Genomic DNA, 17,500 nt, shown 5'->3' on the forward strand with positions numbered 1-17,500 from the left:
TAGGGTATTTAGCTATGTGGTTACTAAAGACAGTTGAGGAATGATGATGTCAAAGTTTAGAAATGCTCAAGTTATGTCAAACAGCAGATGGTTTGTGACTGAGTGAAGAAGTTTGTTGGAAAGTGAGTGGTGGGATGTGACTGATGTTAGCAGACACTTATACCCAAAGCAGCACAGACTGGCAGCTGTGTGTTGGGGAATCAGATAGTTTCAGTGCAGTGTCACACATATCCTGTCAATCACGTGAGGAATCTGCCAATCCCCACCCAGCACAGGCCCTGGTCCCACCCTCCACTTTTACTACACAGCTAATCTGCAGGGCTATTAGATGATTAGGGCCGCACGTGTGAGGGGTGGTGTGTGAGGCGGAGTCTGCATTTACCATCATCTTATTTGTACGTGTGTGCGTGTGTGTGTGTGTGTGTGTCTGTCTGTCTGTCTGTCTGTCTGCATGGGCGGATTATGAACTTTCGGGCCCCTGGGCCCAGATGTATTAAGGGCCCCCCACTAATTGTCGTATATGTGGGAGGAGGGGTTTGGGGGCCCTCCCCCAGAAAATGTTTCATTTGTTTGATGTGATTTCCTGTATTCTGGTGCATTTTGGGGATGGCCAATACTAAATTTAATCAGATTCATAGCCTACATCCTGATTTGTTGATACTGAGGCAATGATTCCATGCAAAGGCTTGGGCTTCAGGGCCCCCTGACCCCTTGGGCCCCTGGGCCTGGGCCCGGTAGGCCCGTGCAGTAATCCATCCCTGTCTGTCTGTCTGTGTCTGTTTGTAGACTATGCAAGTATGTGTGTACATTTGCATTTGTGCAATTGTCTATGTGTGTGAGTATGAGTGTGTGCGTGAGGGAGTGTGTGTGTGTGTGTGCGTGTGTGTGTTTGTGTGTGTGTGTGCATGTATGTGTGAGTGTCCTTTCTTGCAACTGACCACAGGCCATTCACCATGACAGAAAGGAGTAACACGCTAAGAGATGTGTCATGAGAGGGTAATCTTTAGAGGAGATACTGAATTCAGCCCTATTCAGCACAGGCCAGGTGCCGGAGAGGCGATCTGGTGAGATCTAAATCAAGACTGGCCCAGTGTAAGTCCCAGTGATCTTGCCTACATCGTTTCCAGCAGAATGACTGAAGGAAAACAGAAGGACAGTGTTTGCTTTTGGCTTTTTCTCTGCTAGACCTCACCATCACCATTACCTACCTATTATTGCTTCCCAATGTGTTGAACAGAGTGTATTTCATATTATTTACTTTTCAGAGGTAAATGTATGCAAACTAAGCCAGACTGTGGTCAAAATGGCTTCCGTTTCAGTCAAATAGCTATAGTTTCAGTTTGAGGTTTTGCATATGTTATTGACATTTACTGTTAACATTTACATATTATCAGTAATGTATAATGTTACATATTATCAGTAATGTATAAGTGTCACTTTGCTAACAATAGACCTTATACCTTCGGTTGATTATTGGCTATCAGAAATTAAATATATTTTTTCAGTTGGCAATATATTCTTCATAGTGCTATGAGGGATCACCAAAAATATAATACTTATTTACTGATACATCTACTTTATTTCAGGAGTAACTATTTTTGGCAACAGATTACAACTCATTTTGAGAATAAAGAACCAGAGCTTCCAAGCTGGAATAAATAGCTACCACCCCAACACATGAGCTACAACAGCTTTTACTTTAATTATCAATTATTAATTCAGCACTCCTTTATCATTCCCAGAGCTGTTTTACATGCACATTTAAACAGGTGGCTGTAACAGCAATATACATATGTGTTCCATTTGGATCTAATTTACCTCACTGACTTGTGCTTTGGTACAGTCTATCAAAGTGCTTTAGTCATGGAACATCTCTGCTGATGTACAGTAAAGCATGTTGTGATCTTTCCCCTCTTTAGGGTAATGTCCTGTGCCACATTTACCCTGTGTGCCCTGTTTCTGCTAACATCCTGTGTGCCATGCTTACCCAGCATGCCCTCTGTCTCTGCCAGCTTACCCAGTGTGCCCTCTGTCTCTGCTAACTTCCTGTGTGTCACACTTACCCAGCATGCCCTCTGTCTCTGCTAACATCCTGTGTGCCATGCTTACCCAGCATGCCCTCTGTCTCTGCTAACTTCCTGTGTGTCACACTTACCCAGCATGCCCTCTGTCTCTGCTAACATCCTGTGTGCCATGCTTACCCAGCATGCTCTCTGTCTCTGCTAACATCCTGTGTGCCATGCTTACCCAGCATGCCCTCTGTCTCTGTCAGCTTACCCAGTGTGCCCTCTGTCTCTGCTAACATCCTGTGTGCCACGCTTACCCAGCATGCCCTCTGTCTCTGCTACCCTGCCACCTTCCTGTGTCACACTAACCCAGCATGCCCTCTGTCTCTGCTAACTTCCTGTGTGCCACACTTACCCAGCCTGCCCTCTGTCAATGCTAACTTCCTGTGTGCCACACTTACCCAGCGTGCCCTCTGTCTCTGCTAACTTCCTGTGTGCCATGCTTACCCAGCATGCCCTCTGTCTCTGCTAATATCCTATGTGCCACACTTATCCAGCATCTCTGTTTGTGCCACATTAGCCAGCCCCTTGGCTCGTCTCTGCTAGCATCTTGCGCCACACTTACCCAGCATGCCCTTGTCAGCGTTGGATAGGCACATATCCTTCTCGGCGCTGGGCAGCACGAAGCCTACCACGAAGCACTCGACGCCGTCAGACATGAGCGCCAGGCCGAGCACGGTGAAGAGCTGCCACTGGAAGCGCCCGTGGCCGCACTCCTCCATGATGGTCTCGTACTGCTCGGGCAGCTGCTCCTCCTCGGCCTCCAGCTCCGCCTCCTTGGCCTTCCGCCGGGCCTCGGCCCTCGCCGCGCGCCGCGCCGCCTTGATCTCGTCCGGGTGCGGCACGCCCTGGTACTCGCCCTCGTACATGGCCTCGTCGTCGTCGGCGCCCTCGGTGGCATCGCTGCGCGCGTCCTCGTCCTGTTGCGGGTAGTCCGCCTGGTAGCCGTAGCCATCGGCCTGGCCCGTGCCCTCGCCGTAGTTGGGGTAGGCCTCGCCCTGCGGCTGGGTCATGTTGTTCTGGTACGGGTCGTCCATGTTGACTTCAGCTCAGGAGGACCAGGTCAGAAGCGGGGGGACAGACAGTGGCGCTAAGATCGAGACTCTATCAGCATAATCCACTACAGTCTCTCAGGCCTCTGCTTCCTCTCTCTCTCTGGCACGGGCAGGTGGTACAGGCTCCAGTGGGCACTCAGTGCTTTTCAGAGGCTGAGGCTGATGCGTTTCTGTGGCTTTTCTTGCTTGAGATGAAGTTCTAGCATGGGTGACCACAGATTATCACAGTCCTTTGTGCGTTTTTGTGCAAGGCCACATTCTGAACCTGACAGAGGAAACAGAGGAATTGAAAAATAACAACCGGTGAAAAAAAAGTTTTTTTTTTCTAAAAAGAAACAAAATATGATGAATCATCAACTTCCACCTAGTCTGGGAGAGGTTCCAGCTAGCTGTCAACACCCAGTAATTAATTCAGCCCAGCCTGGTAGACGTGTCAGTGTAAACATCAGTAATTTTGTTTACATTCACAGCTCCATCTAGCGTGCACATTCACCATTCACCCTTCATTTCTCTCTCATTCCCTGAGGATCATATGAAAAGCAGTGCACAATAGCTGGGCCCAAACCCCGGCTACAACTCTGCTGAAAATGCATAATGATAATAATAATAATGCCGTTAGCGCTCAATCTGCATGGTCATTATGTAACTGAATAGACTCCTACACCATGATGGCTGCTTTCCAGGAACTGTGCGTCCCGTTTACACTACTAGACTGGCTCTCTTTTTTTTCTTTCCTCACACATGCACACCACGCCTACACGGTCACACACATGCTGAACACACATGCACACCACGCATACACGGTCACACACATGCTGAACACACATGCACGCAACCAGATACACAGACACACACATGCACACAACCCCATACACGGGGACACACATGCACACAACCCCATACACGGGGACACACATGCTGAACACACATGCACGCAACCAGATACACGGGGACACACATGCACACAACCCCATACACGGGGACAAACATGCACACAACCCCATACACAGACACACACACATGCACACAACCCCATACACAGACACACACATGAACACAAATGCACACAACCCCATACACGGGGACACACATGCTGAACACACATGCACACATCCCCATACACGGGGACAAACATGCACACAACCCCATACACAGACACACACACATGCACACAACCCCATACACAGTCACACACACATGAACACACATGCACACAACCCTATACACAGACACACACATGCACACAACCCCATACACAGGGACACACATGCACACAACCCCATACACGGTCATACACACATGAACACACATGCACACAACCCCATACACGGGGACACACATGCACACAACCCCATACACAGGGACACACATGCACACAACCCCATACACGGTCATACACACATGAACACACATGCACACAACCCCATACACGGGGACACACATGCACACAACCCCATACACAGACACACACATGCTGTACATGCATAAATACCAACAAATACAGTATATACATACTTACATGCACACACACACATATACCAATGCCCACACACACACAGAGACAAACAGACAGACAGACAACCCCCCCCCCCCCCCCACACACACACACACACAGTATCTGATTAGCTCAGTAGCTCTTTGTGAGTATGTTTGTACTTCATCAGTCTTGGATCAGTTCCAGCTCCAAAGCAAACTCAAGCCACTTCTTACACACAGCCTTTCTGATCTTCTTCTAAAGTTGTGTAGATTTTCAGCTTCTACGTTTATTGGTGTACATGTCCATCCCCATGCGCACTACAGGCAACAAGAGCCCATCCTGAGGCCCTAAGAGAACTTTCTTTCCCCCTCCAGTCCGAAGCAACTTACCCAGACAACCCGGAAACAGTCAATCAGTATTTATAGAATTATTAATTAATTATTGATTGAATTAATTATTGTTTTTGTTTAATGTGTTATTGAGCTGTTGTTGTGGTGTTTTGTTAATTGTAGTTTAACCTGAAATCTGCTCCCCACCTCAGGCAGTTCTGAGAAGATAATCTGGCAGTCCCCTCTCTCTCTCTCTCTTTCCCGTGGCACTGCCTAATATAGCTCTGATGCTGTTGGAGGATGCCATTTTGATGTGTGGTTGAGTTTGGTGAACAGTAGAGCCTGTTCTTGGGGTTTCCCCAGCCCTCAGTGCCCAGACCCAACCCCCACTCACCAAACACACACACACACACACACACACACACACACACACAACACACACACACACACACACACACACACACACACACACACACACACACACACACAAACACACACACACACATAATCACACATTCATATTCACACACTGACATTCACACACACACACACACACACACACACACACACACACACCACCTCATCACCACAGCTACCGAGTGTGTTTGAGGCGCAAACTCGGAGAAGGGCAGTGGGAAGCACACACAGGGTGCATTCCCAGGCCTGGCAAATTTAGTCTGGAGAACAGCACATAGCTCGCATTATTAGGCTTGCACAGATTCCACATCCACAGCCGAGGAGAGCCAGGGGGAGCAAGAAAAGAGAGAGAGAGAGAGAGAGAGAGAGAGAGAGAGAGAGAGAGAGAGAGAGAGAGAGAGAGAGAGAGGTGTAGAGAGAGAGAGAGAGAGAGAGGAGAGAGAGAGAGAGAGAGAGAGAGAGAGAGAGAGAGAGAGGAGGGGGGGAGAGAGAGAGAGAGAGAGAGAGAGAGAGAGAGAGAGAGAGAGGAGGGGGGGAGAGAGAGAGAGAGAGAGAGAGAGAGAGAGAGAGAGAGAGAGAGAGAGAGGAGGGGCTTACATATATATATATATATATATATATATATATATATATATAGAGAGAGATATAGGGAGGGGAGAGAGAGAGAGAGAGAGAGAGAAAGAGAGAGCAAGGGGCAAGAGAAAGAGAAACAGAAATCGCTTATGAGGACTGTAAACACTGCTGAAAGAATTCAGTGTTTTTTCAGGGGCCTTTAACATTGGTCACCAAATATGGTGTTCATAACTGAATCATAAATTGTTTCATGTGTATGTGTGTGTGTCAAAGGGTTCAATGGGACATTTCAATGCCAAAGTAAGTCAGAATGTTTTCTGTGACAACTCAACTGCGTCTGAAAAATCTTTCTTGGGAAAACATGCAACATGGCATCACTGCATTATAGAAAAAGAAACATGAAAAACTCTGCAGGGGAACCTCAGTGTTCATCACATCACTCATGCCATGGCATTGGCTCTACCCTGTTAACCTGATCGTCATGGCAGCACAGATGGGGTTAATGGCAGTTTGGCATTCTCCATTTGGTACACAGGAAGGGGCGAACATGTTCCATGGGGTCGGCAGGCTGTTAGACGGGCATTTGAGGATAGCCATCCCATTCCAACTAGCCAGCCAGACTGGGCTGACAGTCAGACAGACATTTCAGCCGACTAATGCTTTGTAAAAAAGCTTTTGAGAAAGGTTTCCAGTGGCCTGCTATCAATCAATGCAGATAAGAGCTGCAGTTTAATCCATCTTAAAAATATGGAGTAATTACTTTCCATATGCCGTCACATATCACTTCATAACGCAGCTTGAATGTGAAGAAAAATATGCAGACTTCAGATTTATGTTGAAATGGCTAGGACAATAGTGTGAGACGAGGTTTGTCTGCTAACAGTGGAGACAGACGAGGCCATTGTGTGTCAAAACGTACACAATCATAATGGCACCATCTGGGCCTTACCAATCACCTGTATTGATCGGCCGCTCGGTTTATCCAGGGAGGTTAATTGGGTAGGTTTGTGGAGAAAATGTGCGGTCGAAACGCACTAATCAGCTTAAGATCTTACTCTCACTTCAGCAGCGCTGCACGGCGCAGACGACACGGCGCGAGGCGTTGCTACCGGTGACGGTGACTCGTCTGACCGTTTAATGGGGATTTGGCGAAACTAAAGTGACTGAGAGATCGCAGATATGATGTCTCAATTCAGGCTGCATTTAGGCGAGAGATGTGTCAGGACTGAGGCTGAGTTGAGAAGGATCAAACACTGCAAATATGATTAAAGGCCAATAAAGTTACACTCTCATTTAGTGTAAACAAATATGAGATTTCTAGGCATATGTATATATCACATGAGTCAGGGAAATAGGCAGGAATCAGCAGGAATTATACATGTTCCCTTCTCTTTATGCCTCTCTGAGTGTTTATGATGAGGCCTATGAGAAGGCCTTTTGACCCAACGCAAGCAAATTTCCTGTAGATTTTAAAGGTTTCTGTGAAAATGAGGATTCTCTTGATACAGACTAATGGCTTTAGCTTTAATCTTCTTTTTTCAAACCATTCTGTCACTCACACATAAATATGCCATGTCTGCCTCCCTCTCTCCCTCTCTCTCTCTCTCTCTCTCCTATTCTGTATTCCTCTCTTCCTGTCCACCACACCAGCTGGGGATTACGTAACTTCAGCTCTGTCCTTGGCTTGTCTGATAATTTTGCTTCTCAAAACAGCCTGAATTAAAAAGAGGACCTGGCAGAGTAAATTATGCGATAACTAATAAAGCTTTGGTCAACAACAAAAAAAGTAATGTGTGACACATGTGACATTACTACAGTGAGCTGAATTTATATGCATGGCATGCTGGCAAATGTACAGAAAGTGTGTTGCTGAGCACCAATTTATTTATTTTTTAATAATAAATGCAACGGTTCTTTTTGCTGACAAAATTGGTCACACACAATTATATCTTGCATTGCACATTTTTCCACACATACTGAGCAATGCAGAAGTGGCGGGTTAAAAACAGGCTGACAAGGTATGAGGTATGAGAAACATTGCTTTTTTTTCTCATCAGGAATCAATTCAACCAACCAATCAATCAACCAAGGGACAATGAAATGCTCAAGGATGGTAAAAATATGACGTCACTGTTATCATTTCACTTCCCTGTTGATGGGAGACAGAGCACGCAGTATTGGACAGGGCCTGAATGATGTCATAGGGAAAAGGCCAATTGATGTAGGGCATCGTTGAAGGGCACGTTGGTATCGAACCCTCCTCAGAATGGGCTGCCCACCCACCCACGATGGCTGCGCTCGATGCCACCCTAGATCGGTGTTTACCCAGGTGCCCAGAGAGGGGCCGAGGCCGCCGTGGTCGTTTAATCCCCTCCCCCTCTGGGTGACCTTGGAAAGGTCTAGCAGGACAGGAGGCAAGTGCCCGTGAGAGGCTGGACACACCGAGGTTTGACTCTTTTCAAAAGAACCGGTCAGCTGCTATACCAGCCGTGTGACTTACAACAAAAGTGCTGCTCTTGTCTCAGTCAATAAAAGATAACAGACAAACCTGCGTCCACAGACAAACACTAAGAACTAAGATGTGAGTTGCTACCTGTTGTCATTCTCATGGAAGAGGACAAAGAATGTTAACAAGAAATTAAAAATCTAAAAATTACCTTCCGTGACATACCTAGGAACAAATACTGGGAACTTTATTTTCCAGAGAACGTCATAAAAGTAAAAGTGGTTGTATATATAAGTTATTCCTAAACTTTACTTTAGATTAAGTCAGTGCAAACTATTAACAATATGAAGCCATAATTGACTGTCAAGATGTGGAAATGTAACCATCAAAAATACTTATACCATGTTTTTTTTTGTTTATAGGAGACTTTACACACCTCATAAAAATACCCACGGAGCACTTTTAAAATGGCATCTTTAAACCAACACATGAATGAGTATAGAAAGTGCACTTACCAGATCTTGCATTCCCCCTGGCACAAGCTGGCGAGCGAGCAGAGTTTTTGCTAAAAATGGAGGAGAACACGAAACGGTCGGGGGAGAGACAGAGATCCACGTAAAGGTAGTTTCAGAAGGCAAGCCCTACATGTCACCTTAGCAGCGGTCGACTCGGCACGCCACAGGATTACCGGGCGACCTCACGATCCCTCATCTCATCCCCAGCTGACTCCCCCCATGCCTGGATACTCTCTGGCCTAGTGGTAGAGTCCAGGCCAGCTTACACTCACACACACACACACACACACACACATACAAATACACACACACACGCATGCACACACACACACACACACACACACAAATACACACACACACACACCGGCTACCGGAACAGGAAATACCCAGTGGGGTGTGTGTGGGTGTAGGTGGGGGGAGAGTCTGTTGAGATGAGTATGATGAGTGTTGTTTTATGCTTTTGTTTTTGTCCATGTTGAATTGATCCATGTTTGAGTGTTGAGTGACTGCTCTTGGGCCCACATATACTGAATGTGCTGCTCTCTGTGTCCATTTTCTTGCTCCCTACTGTATTATTAAAGCAAGATCTTGCATCAGTCCATTCAAATGGACTGAAAAGCACAAGCATACTCAGTAATTGTACATTACAAAAACAAATAAAAAACATCAATTGTCAGACATTATTACAGAGAATGTTTAGTCTCTCTCACACACATTACTCAGCCCTGCTTGTTTCCCCCAGTAAAAAGGCTAATTTCGCTAGCTGTGAAAGCCAGTCTCAACTAACAGCTTCCTTAATCCACTGGCCACTCTCTATCTAATGAGTCACTTCTATACAGTATGCACTCACGGACACCCTACTCATATCACAAAATAGCCCTCTGACACTTGAGATGGGATGCCTTTAAGGTAATCTACAGTGTATATGTCGTTGTTACAAAAGCTCATGAGATATGAGTGATAAAATCCTGGGCAGATCTCCCCTCGACCGTCGTCGTCGTCCCCCCTCCCCCCCGGCAGAGTTGGTTTGTCCCGCTGTGGGACATCATTGTAGAGAGTAGATGTCTTGCACAGGGGTAAATCTCTGCTTAATCCCAAGGCCAGATAATTCTGGAGCAAAGCGGATTAGCTCCGCCCAGAGAGGAGCCATTGGCTAAATTTAGATCAAATGTTCTATGTCTATTTACTATGCCCCTCCCCTCTTTTTTAAACCCACCCCCTTCACCAACCAGTGATCATCTGTTGTGTACATCACATCCATCCATAAGCCATTGGTCATCTCCAGTGTCCATCACATCGGTTGATCAATCACTGGTCATGTTTGACATATTAAAGTGAATGTTTGGGTTTACTGAAGGCAGTAATGGAAGTTGATTGGGACAGTGAGGAGACCATGTTATCAGCTGTATGACATCCATGCACTCCCTAAACCATTTTTGTTGAATATTTATTGTGATGTTGTTACTTTATATAGTGTAAATTTCCTGTTAAAATAGTCATTTGACATTGAGTAAAAAATCAGTGAAAACAACGTTCATCCAGTATTAATTAACTCTTCAGCCAGAGCAAAGAGAATGTTAGCTTGAAATAAGCGGCCCTGCCAATATTTAAACCTCCATCACAGAGACGAACTTCCTGGTTTCCCTATTTCGTGTATACCTGTGGTTCCTCACTCCCCTGCCCTTCATTTCCTGTCAGCGCGTCCTCTGTCCCCGAGGGATTATCGTCTCCGGTGGGGGAATCGCACGACTGCACAACACAGAGCTGGAGATGGGCCGCCGAGGAGAGTGATTGACAGGTGCTGCCATAGTGACAGGGATATCTGTATGAGAAGTCCAAGGGAACATTGAGTGAAGGAAGTTGTAGAGATGTTTCTAAAAGATTGGCAAATACAGTTTTAGCTACTGTTTTTTACACAGTACTTTCCACTCTATGTAGGCTACTATATTTGTGATGTTGGGCGGTGGTAGCATAGTGGCTAAGGAGCTTGGCTAGCTTGCAGTAGCCTGAAAAAAAAATGTGGGTTCAATTCCCAGCTTCGACCGTTGTGCTCTTGAGCAAGGCATTAAACCCTGAGTTGCTCTGGAGAGAATGGCCCTTGTAATGTAATTGACATAAGTCACTTTGGATAAAAGCGTCTGCTAAATGAATAAATGTAAATGTCTTGGAAATGCTTGTATCTGCTCTTCATCTATGATGTTCACTTTGGTCTTTTTATGGTGCCTGCATGTATGAGAAAAGTTTGATAGTGAAGTAGAGATTCATCATAAATAAGAGTGGATTACACAATTCAGATAGATCTGTGATTGTCTTATGTGTGGGTTAGTTACTTTAGTCTTGTAGCTGAATGACTTCATGTAGAAACAGACTTTCCTGCCTGAGGGGAGGGTAGTCTACAGCAGTAATGAAAAGCAGGAGCCGTCAAGTGTAATCCTATGGGATTGTGTGAATGGGGAACGGATGGAAGAGGATGCAGAGGTGTGTGTGTGTGTGTGTTTGTGTGTGTGTGTGTGGAGGACCTCTCTGACCTCGTCAAATCCCCCTCAACAGATTTTCTCCTGGACAGGGTGGGGTGGGGAGTGTGTGTGTATGTGTGTGTGAAGGTTGGGGAGCCTTTGTCTGTCTAAACACAACTGACAGTAAACATGCAGACATGCAGCACACCACAGAACAACAAAGACTCTGTGTCTAATTCTATACTTCAAATGATGCCTCCTCTCATTTTCTGCATTTTATTTTCCTTTTACTGTTGTGCTTACATCTTTAAGTTAACATGTATATTCTGCTTCTACTACAGTAAATGTTTTTTATGTGCTATAAATACATATTCCTTAACTTCTTTCATCTGACAGAGAGCCCTTGTGTATGACTCTTTCATATATGTCTACACACACACACACACAAATATTCACATATACAGGACAGGAACAATGACAGGACTGTGTGAGAGACTGATCCCAGTGCAGTTGACAGTGCAGCAGCTAACTGACAAGTGGGTTGGGTTATTTCATCTCTTCCACATGTTCACCCTCTCTTATTGACGAGTGGGTTAGGTTATCTCCTCTGTTCGACTCTATCACCCAACTGATGAGTGGTTTAGGTTGGTGGTTTATCTCCTCTGTTCAACTCTATAACCTCTCTGACTGCGTTTCCTCTTACCTGATTAGGCGTCTCCTTATCCCCCCTTCTCCTGTCCCTGCAGCGCTGCTATTTACGGGACCTTTAAAGATGGATAGCAGGCCTGCTGAATGTCGACCAGGAGGGGAACTCCCCTTTCCCCTTGCTCACTCCCTCACTACAACCTATGCAATGGGTGCTGAAGTTATGTTTTTATTTAATAAGGGGGAAGTGTGAACATAAATTACAAGAACAAAACATCTTAGGTGTCACACCTGTCTGCTATATTAATACAAAGTTTCTGGACTATGATAACTAAAGTCAGAAACAATGGAAAATTGTATACTGTTTTGCCATTTTGCATCTAGGGAATACTTTGGGAAAATTGGCCAACATATTTTCCATTTTGAATAAGATCCCGTCAGTGTACATGGAACTCACAATATCGGCTGCGAAACAGCACTAAAACAGCCATCTTAGACATAGGCCTATCGTACACATCGCTCATGTCTTTATCAGGTTCCGTGTAATGACTACTGCCCTGTAAATAGAAGAACCGCGCCATCTAGTGTTGGATTAATGTAGCGGACAGAGCTACAGGTCCATGTTAGATGCATGTCGGTTTTTTTTTACTGCATTATTAGTTTCCCCCTTTGATTGTTTTGATTAAACAGGTCTGTTTTTATAATGATGACATAGCCTAAACAACAGCTCAAATAGCCTAGCCTACCATAAGTTCATCATGTGGAAAACGACATCCTCCAAGTCCTCATAACTCACCTCAACATGAAAAAGTCACCTCTCTTTCTTTTTGCGCACAACTGCCAACTGCTTCTGTCTCCCTCTTTGATCAGTGCCAGTTCTGTTTGCCAGTGGCTACACCCCCTTCCCTTTAGAAGACTTTTTCTCGACGCAAGTGCTTCAACTTACAAAACGGCTGTTGTTACGGGACAAAGACTGCAATGTCCTCTTTTGTGCCATGCTTGTTTCCTGTCTCTCTGGCTTGGCAGCGGAGTGCCGCGGCCGAGCCCCGGGCCTAACGTTAGGATTCCCCGCACGTCCCCCCCTCCTACTGCGGTGGCAAACGTGTTCAAGTGCTGCTCAGCGTGACAGAGTGCACAGCCTCTTTTCTCTCTCGCTTCCTATTTATCTAATTCCAGAACGAGAGACCGAAAAAAACAGTCCTTCATGCGTTTGCCAGAGCCTTTGAATCTGCTTAGAAGAAATTAAAAATCAACACCAGCAAAACAGCAAACAAACAAAAACCTGATATATTATTTGGACTGAGCATTTCAAAGAATTTACAGATATGAATATCTTAAAAATAGAAAATAAACTGTTGACTTAAAATAACTAGGCCTAGGTATAATGTTATCTCCTAAAATGTAGGTCGCAATGGCAACAATTCAATCATGTGCCATTACGTCGACAGTTCACATGTAGGCTAGGCCTAGAATCTAATCATAAAACGGTCCTCCACCTGCTGTTGCCTGGCTACCCGCACTCCTCTCATTCGCCACTAGAGTTCTGTATAGCCTACCGCCAAAGTGAGGTAGCCCCTACATCAAAGGCCTTTGTGTCGGCTGGTAGCCTAGGCTACATTCATTGAAAGACTATTTAATTTGTAAACTTACAAATAAATATGCAACATTTGAATGTTTAGTTTCAGAGTAGGCTATCCACTCTCGGCCCATCTCTACTTCTGCACCCCACATTTGATTAAATTGCTAAATAAATGTAGGATAATGGAGAAGAGATTATGATCATTATGTTCATATTTTCTTTTTACACAGTCGCATAGGCGTCACACAGGCGAGTGTTCCCTGTCGCCTAGATGAAACTTGTGGCCAACATATTTGGCCGTTTTGGGGGTAGGCCCGCTGAGAAATGTTCTGTCCCCCTCCCTTTTCTAAACTGCCATCAACCTTCTGTGGGAAGCCGCAGCCATAGCTCCCGCCCACCGCGCAAGGGTTGCCTGTAGAAACCAGAAGCGAGCTGACGCGCTTTCGCGGCAGGTTATCGAGAGCATTCTCCGAGGTGGCCATTCAAAGTTATTATTGGTTCGACATAACCATCCCGTTGCGCACCTGAATACGACTGTTTTCAACAATTGTGTCTGAATGGAAGAGGGTCCCTGTCAAGTTCTGAATTAACGCCACGGATATGTTTCAAAGGAAACACTCACTTTGAGGGCTCCAAAGTTCAAGGTAAGGGGAGCCAACGAACAAGGAGTTCAACGCGACTCAAACAGTGAGACGAAATAGCCTATAGCCTTAAAGTAACAGAATGTCAAGTAACGATATCAGAGAGGATGTCATGTTAACCTTAATGTCGCATTGATGGCACCCGCGGCAGATTTTACAAACATAATTACAAGTAAAAAAAGAAATAGGCTACAATGTGCAACACTCTGCAAAAACTTTATCGCTAGGTGATTGTTTACTGCTAGCCTACATGCCTGCTTATCGACAGCCCTTGCCATCTCTGGGGACCTAGATGCAGTGTACCGCATTACTGGCTGTTGTGGCGTGTGAATTTCTGCGCAGCTGAATAGCCCACATTATTGTGTCCAACTAACTTCAGTGTGTCAGCAGTCCTGTTGCCCTGCTCCCTCTACTGTAATGGGGGGCCTTGTCTGCCAATAATGTGGTTTCCTCAAACAAGCAGTCAACGGAACAAACAAGCATACAAGAGAGTCCGTGGCAGATTTCCAGCTTCTTACACTGTTTCATCAAATGACTTATGAACAGTTCACGTAGCCTTTCTGACGGTTAAACAATTTACCTCACTCAGGCATCTCTTTTATTGTACAGAAAAAGGATACTATGGAAAAAAGTAGCTTATAACAGTATAACGACAACAAAAACAACAGCACCAGCAATGATACTTTTTGTTTGAAATGGGAAAGAATTTGAGGAGAATTTGCTGTTATCCTAATTCATTTGCTGACCAAAACTTCCTGAAATCTCTGTGGTAGAGAGGTTTAGCACTTATTGGTTTCTTGGCAGAAATACAAAATGTAGCCATGTAGGTCTTCAAAACTATGCAGAAATAAAGTAATCATTTACACAAATGTTGAAAACATAATGACTAACAAAATGATTGAAGGGAAAAATAATGCATTCTGAAGTGAGTGGACTTTGTTCTTGGTTCACATTTCCATTTTTTGCACATTCACATGTGTAGGTTGTGTAAACTGTGAGTGATAATGTAACTCGGAGGCTTGGTACAGTATGTTGTCCACAGCACAGTACAACACAGTACAACACAACACAGAACAACACAACACGGCACGGCACAGCACAGCACAACACAACACAACACAACACAACACAACACGGCACAACACAACACAATAGCCTCACTGATTGCACAGACATACAACAGCACAAAATCACACCATAACACTACATCCAATGCATAACAAAACACAAAACTCATGTCATAGCAGAACACAGTGTAGGAGAACAGAGCAACAGCACACAGCACAGCACCACAACACCAACTATGAACACCTGTAGGAGAAACACCATCTAAAGACCAACTTTTCTCTTGCGTGCGGGTGTATTCCTCACTGTAATAATCCATATATGGTTGAGTAGTAGCCTATTGAGTGTATAGATTAAAGGTAATGGATGGGAAATAGAGGCCTTTTGAGTGTGTAGATTAAAGGTAATTGATGGGGACTCCAGTCAATGTTCACGGTGACTGACAGACAGAGAGGGCCCTGCGTCACCTGATGATTAGGCCTGCCTGTGCTCTTCTGGTCCCTTCAGAACGCCGGCTCCCCACTGTAATTAAAGGTGTTTTGGAAACACTGGAGCCGTGCGTGCAAGGTCTGTAATAACCTCCTTGCTTTGTGATAGAGCAATGGGCTTTTTGTTTAGGATCCGCAAACCTTACTCTTGTCAACTCGCTCTGACAAAAGGGAACTGAATTTACAACATGTGGATCTATGAATTATAACAATGCAGTAGTTATAATGTATCAAGCTAAATCTGTAATATTAACATAAAACTTGAATGAAAATTTTATAGAAAGGCACCTCATTGGATGAACTGCATAGAATTGCATCTGATTGGAAACGCTTCAGGCAGACTCCACATGAGTGCCATTGGCTGAGTATCATGTACTTTAAATAACAAACACTGAACCAAATCAGATGGCTGTATGCAGAAGAAGTGATTGATGAGTTAGATGAAATGTTGGAAGAAGTGTAAGTGTTAGTGGTATGATGACCAGAAAAAAAGCTTTTGTCAGCCAAAAAAAACCTCTTGATGATACCATTACTTGTAAAAAAAAAACGACAGTGAGTTTCAGTTCCCCACTCACTGTTATCTTGTATCTGTTAGGTTTGCTCTTTTTCTGTGTTGTGCCATGGGGGATTAAGGCTGTTTATCAACACACACACACACTTTATACCTGCTGACTCCTAATAACACATCCCAACCAAATAATTTTGTTAGTGATTCGTGAACTTTCTTTCACATGTGGGGTTCAGAATTGCCAGTGACAAGGTGACAATAGCTTAGCAATGCTGAAGTGACCAGTCGGTGGACAGTTTTGTGGATTATTGTGTTTAGCTGTTGTTGCTGTTGTGTTGTGTTGTGTTGTGTTGTGTGTCATTCTGTGCTGGTCCAGAAGGACTAGTGTAACCAGACTGCTACGTTGTGTTCTGCAGGACCTGGTGGCTGGGTTGTTGGGTTATATTGTGTTGTGGTCTGCAGGACCTGGTGGCTGGGTTGTTGGGTTATATTGTGTTGTGTTCTGCAGGACCTGAGGGCTGGGTCGTTGGGTTATATTGTGTTGTGTTCTGCAGGACCTGGTGGCTGGGTCGTTGGGTTATATTGTGTTGTGTTCTGCAGGACCTGGTGGCTGGGTCGTTGGGTTCTATTATGTTGTGTTTGTTTTCTGGAGAGCCGGGGGCTGGAGTACAGTCAGTGAGAATCAGTGTTTGGATTGCTGCCTCGTGTTCTTCAGGGACTTGTGACTGTTCTGTTGTGTTCTGAAGGCTGTAGTTGTCAGAGCACTGTGTGTGTTGTATTCTGCAGGCTGTAGTGAACACACTGTTGTGTGTGTGTGTGTGTGTTGGTTTCTGAAGGCTGTAGTGAAGGCTGTTGTGTGTGTTGTATTCTGTAGGCTGTAGTGAACATATACGTACAAGCAGCGTATCATCATAAAGAGAAATTTCTCTGCATCACGCTACTTTTTAGGGGAAAGCAAGCTAGCATTATATCATTGATATGGTATAGAATTGTCTCTAAAAGATATGCACAAATATACGTAAATACACAAATATAAATATACAAATATACAAATGTGACATACAAATACAGAAAGTCATTTGTACAAATATATGTGTATTTGTAAATATATTTTTGACATTTGTAAATAAATGTGTTTGGCTTTTGTGTGGGAGGCGTTGGATTCTGCATTTGTGGATCGCATTTGTGGATTTGTGGATGACGTAATTTTGAGACATTTAAGGTGTGACTTATGTTTAGT

The 17,500-nt window shown here is 44.7% G+C and overlaps 2 protein-coding genes across 4 annotated transcripts in view; one reads left to right on the forward strand and one right to left on the reverse strand.

Moving 5' to 3' along the window:
• Positions 1-12,978, reverse strand: part of sv2ba (synaptic vesicle glycoprotein 2Ba) — a 24,571-nt gene extending 11,593 nt beyond the window's left edge. The window contains exons 1-5 of one of the 3 annotated variants that reach the window (XM_048232264.1): positions 12,776-12,978; positions 12,038-12,180; positions 10,538-10,700; positions 8,879-8,928; positions 2,632-3,386 (exon numbers count right to left, since the gene is read on the reverse strand). In XM_048232264.1, coding sequence (XP_048088221.1) covers positions 2,632-3,103 — 472 coding nt within the window. In that variant the 5' untranslated portion in view covers positions 3,104-3,386; positions 8,879-8,928; positions 10,538-10,700; positions 12,038-12,180; positions 12,776-12,978. Of the gene's footprint in view, positions 1-2,631; positions 3,387-8,878; positions 9,030-10,537; positions 10,701-12,037; positions 12,181-12,775 lie in introns of those variants that run through there. The other 2 variants (XM_048232266.1, XM_048232263.1) reach the window with 2 other exon arrangements.
• A 1,022-nt stretch (positions 12,979-14,000) lies between these two features.
• Positions 14,001-17,500, forward strand: part of si:dkey-172h23.2 (uncharacterized protein LOC393772 homolog) — a 50,258-nt gene continuing 46,758 nt past the window's right edge. The window contains exon 1 of the mRNA XM_048232182.1: positions 14,001-14,202. The gene's annotated coding sequence lies outside the window, so the exon portion shown is untranslated. The remainder of the gene's footprint in view (positions 14,203-17,500) is intronic.

The sequence above is a fragment of the Alosa alosa genome, chromosome 21 (assembly GCF_017589495.1).
Source record: "Alosa alosa isolate M-15738 ecotype Scorff River chromosome 21, AALO_Geno_1.1, whole genome shotgun sequence".
NCBI classification, from domain to species: Eukaryota; Metazoa; Chordata; class Actinopteri; order Clupeiformes; family Clupeidae; genus Alosa; species Alosa alosa.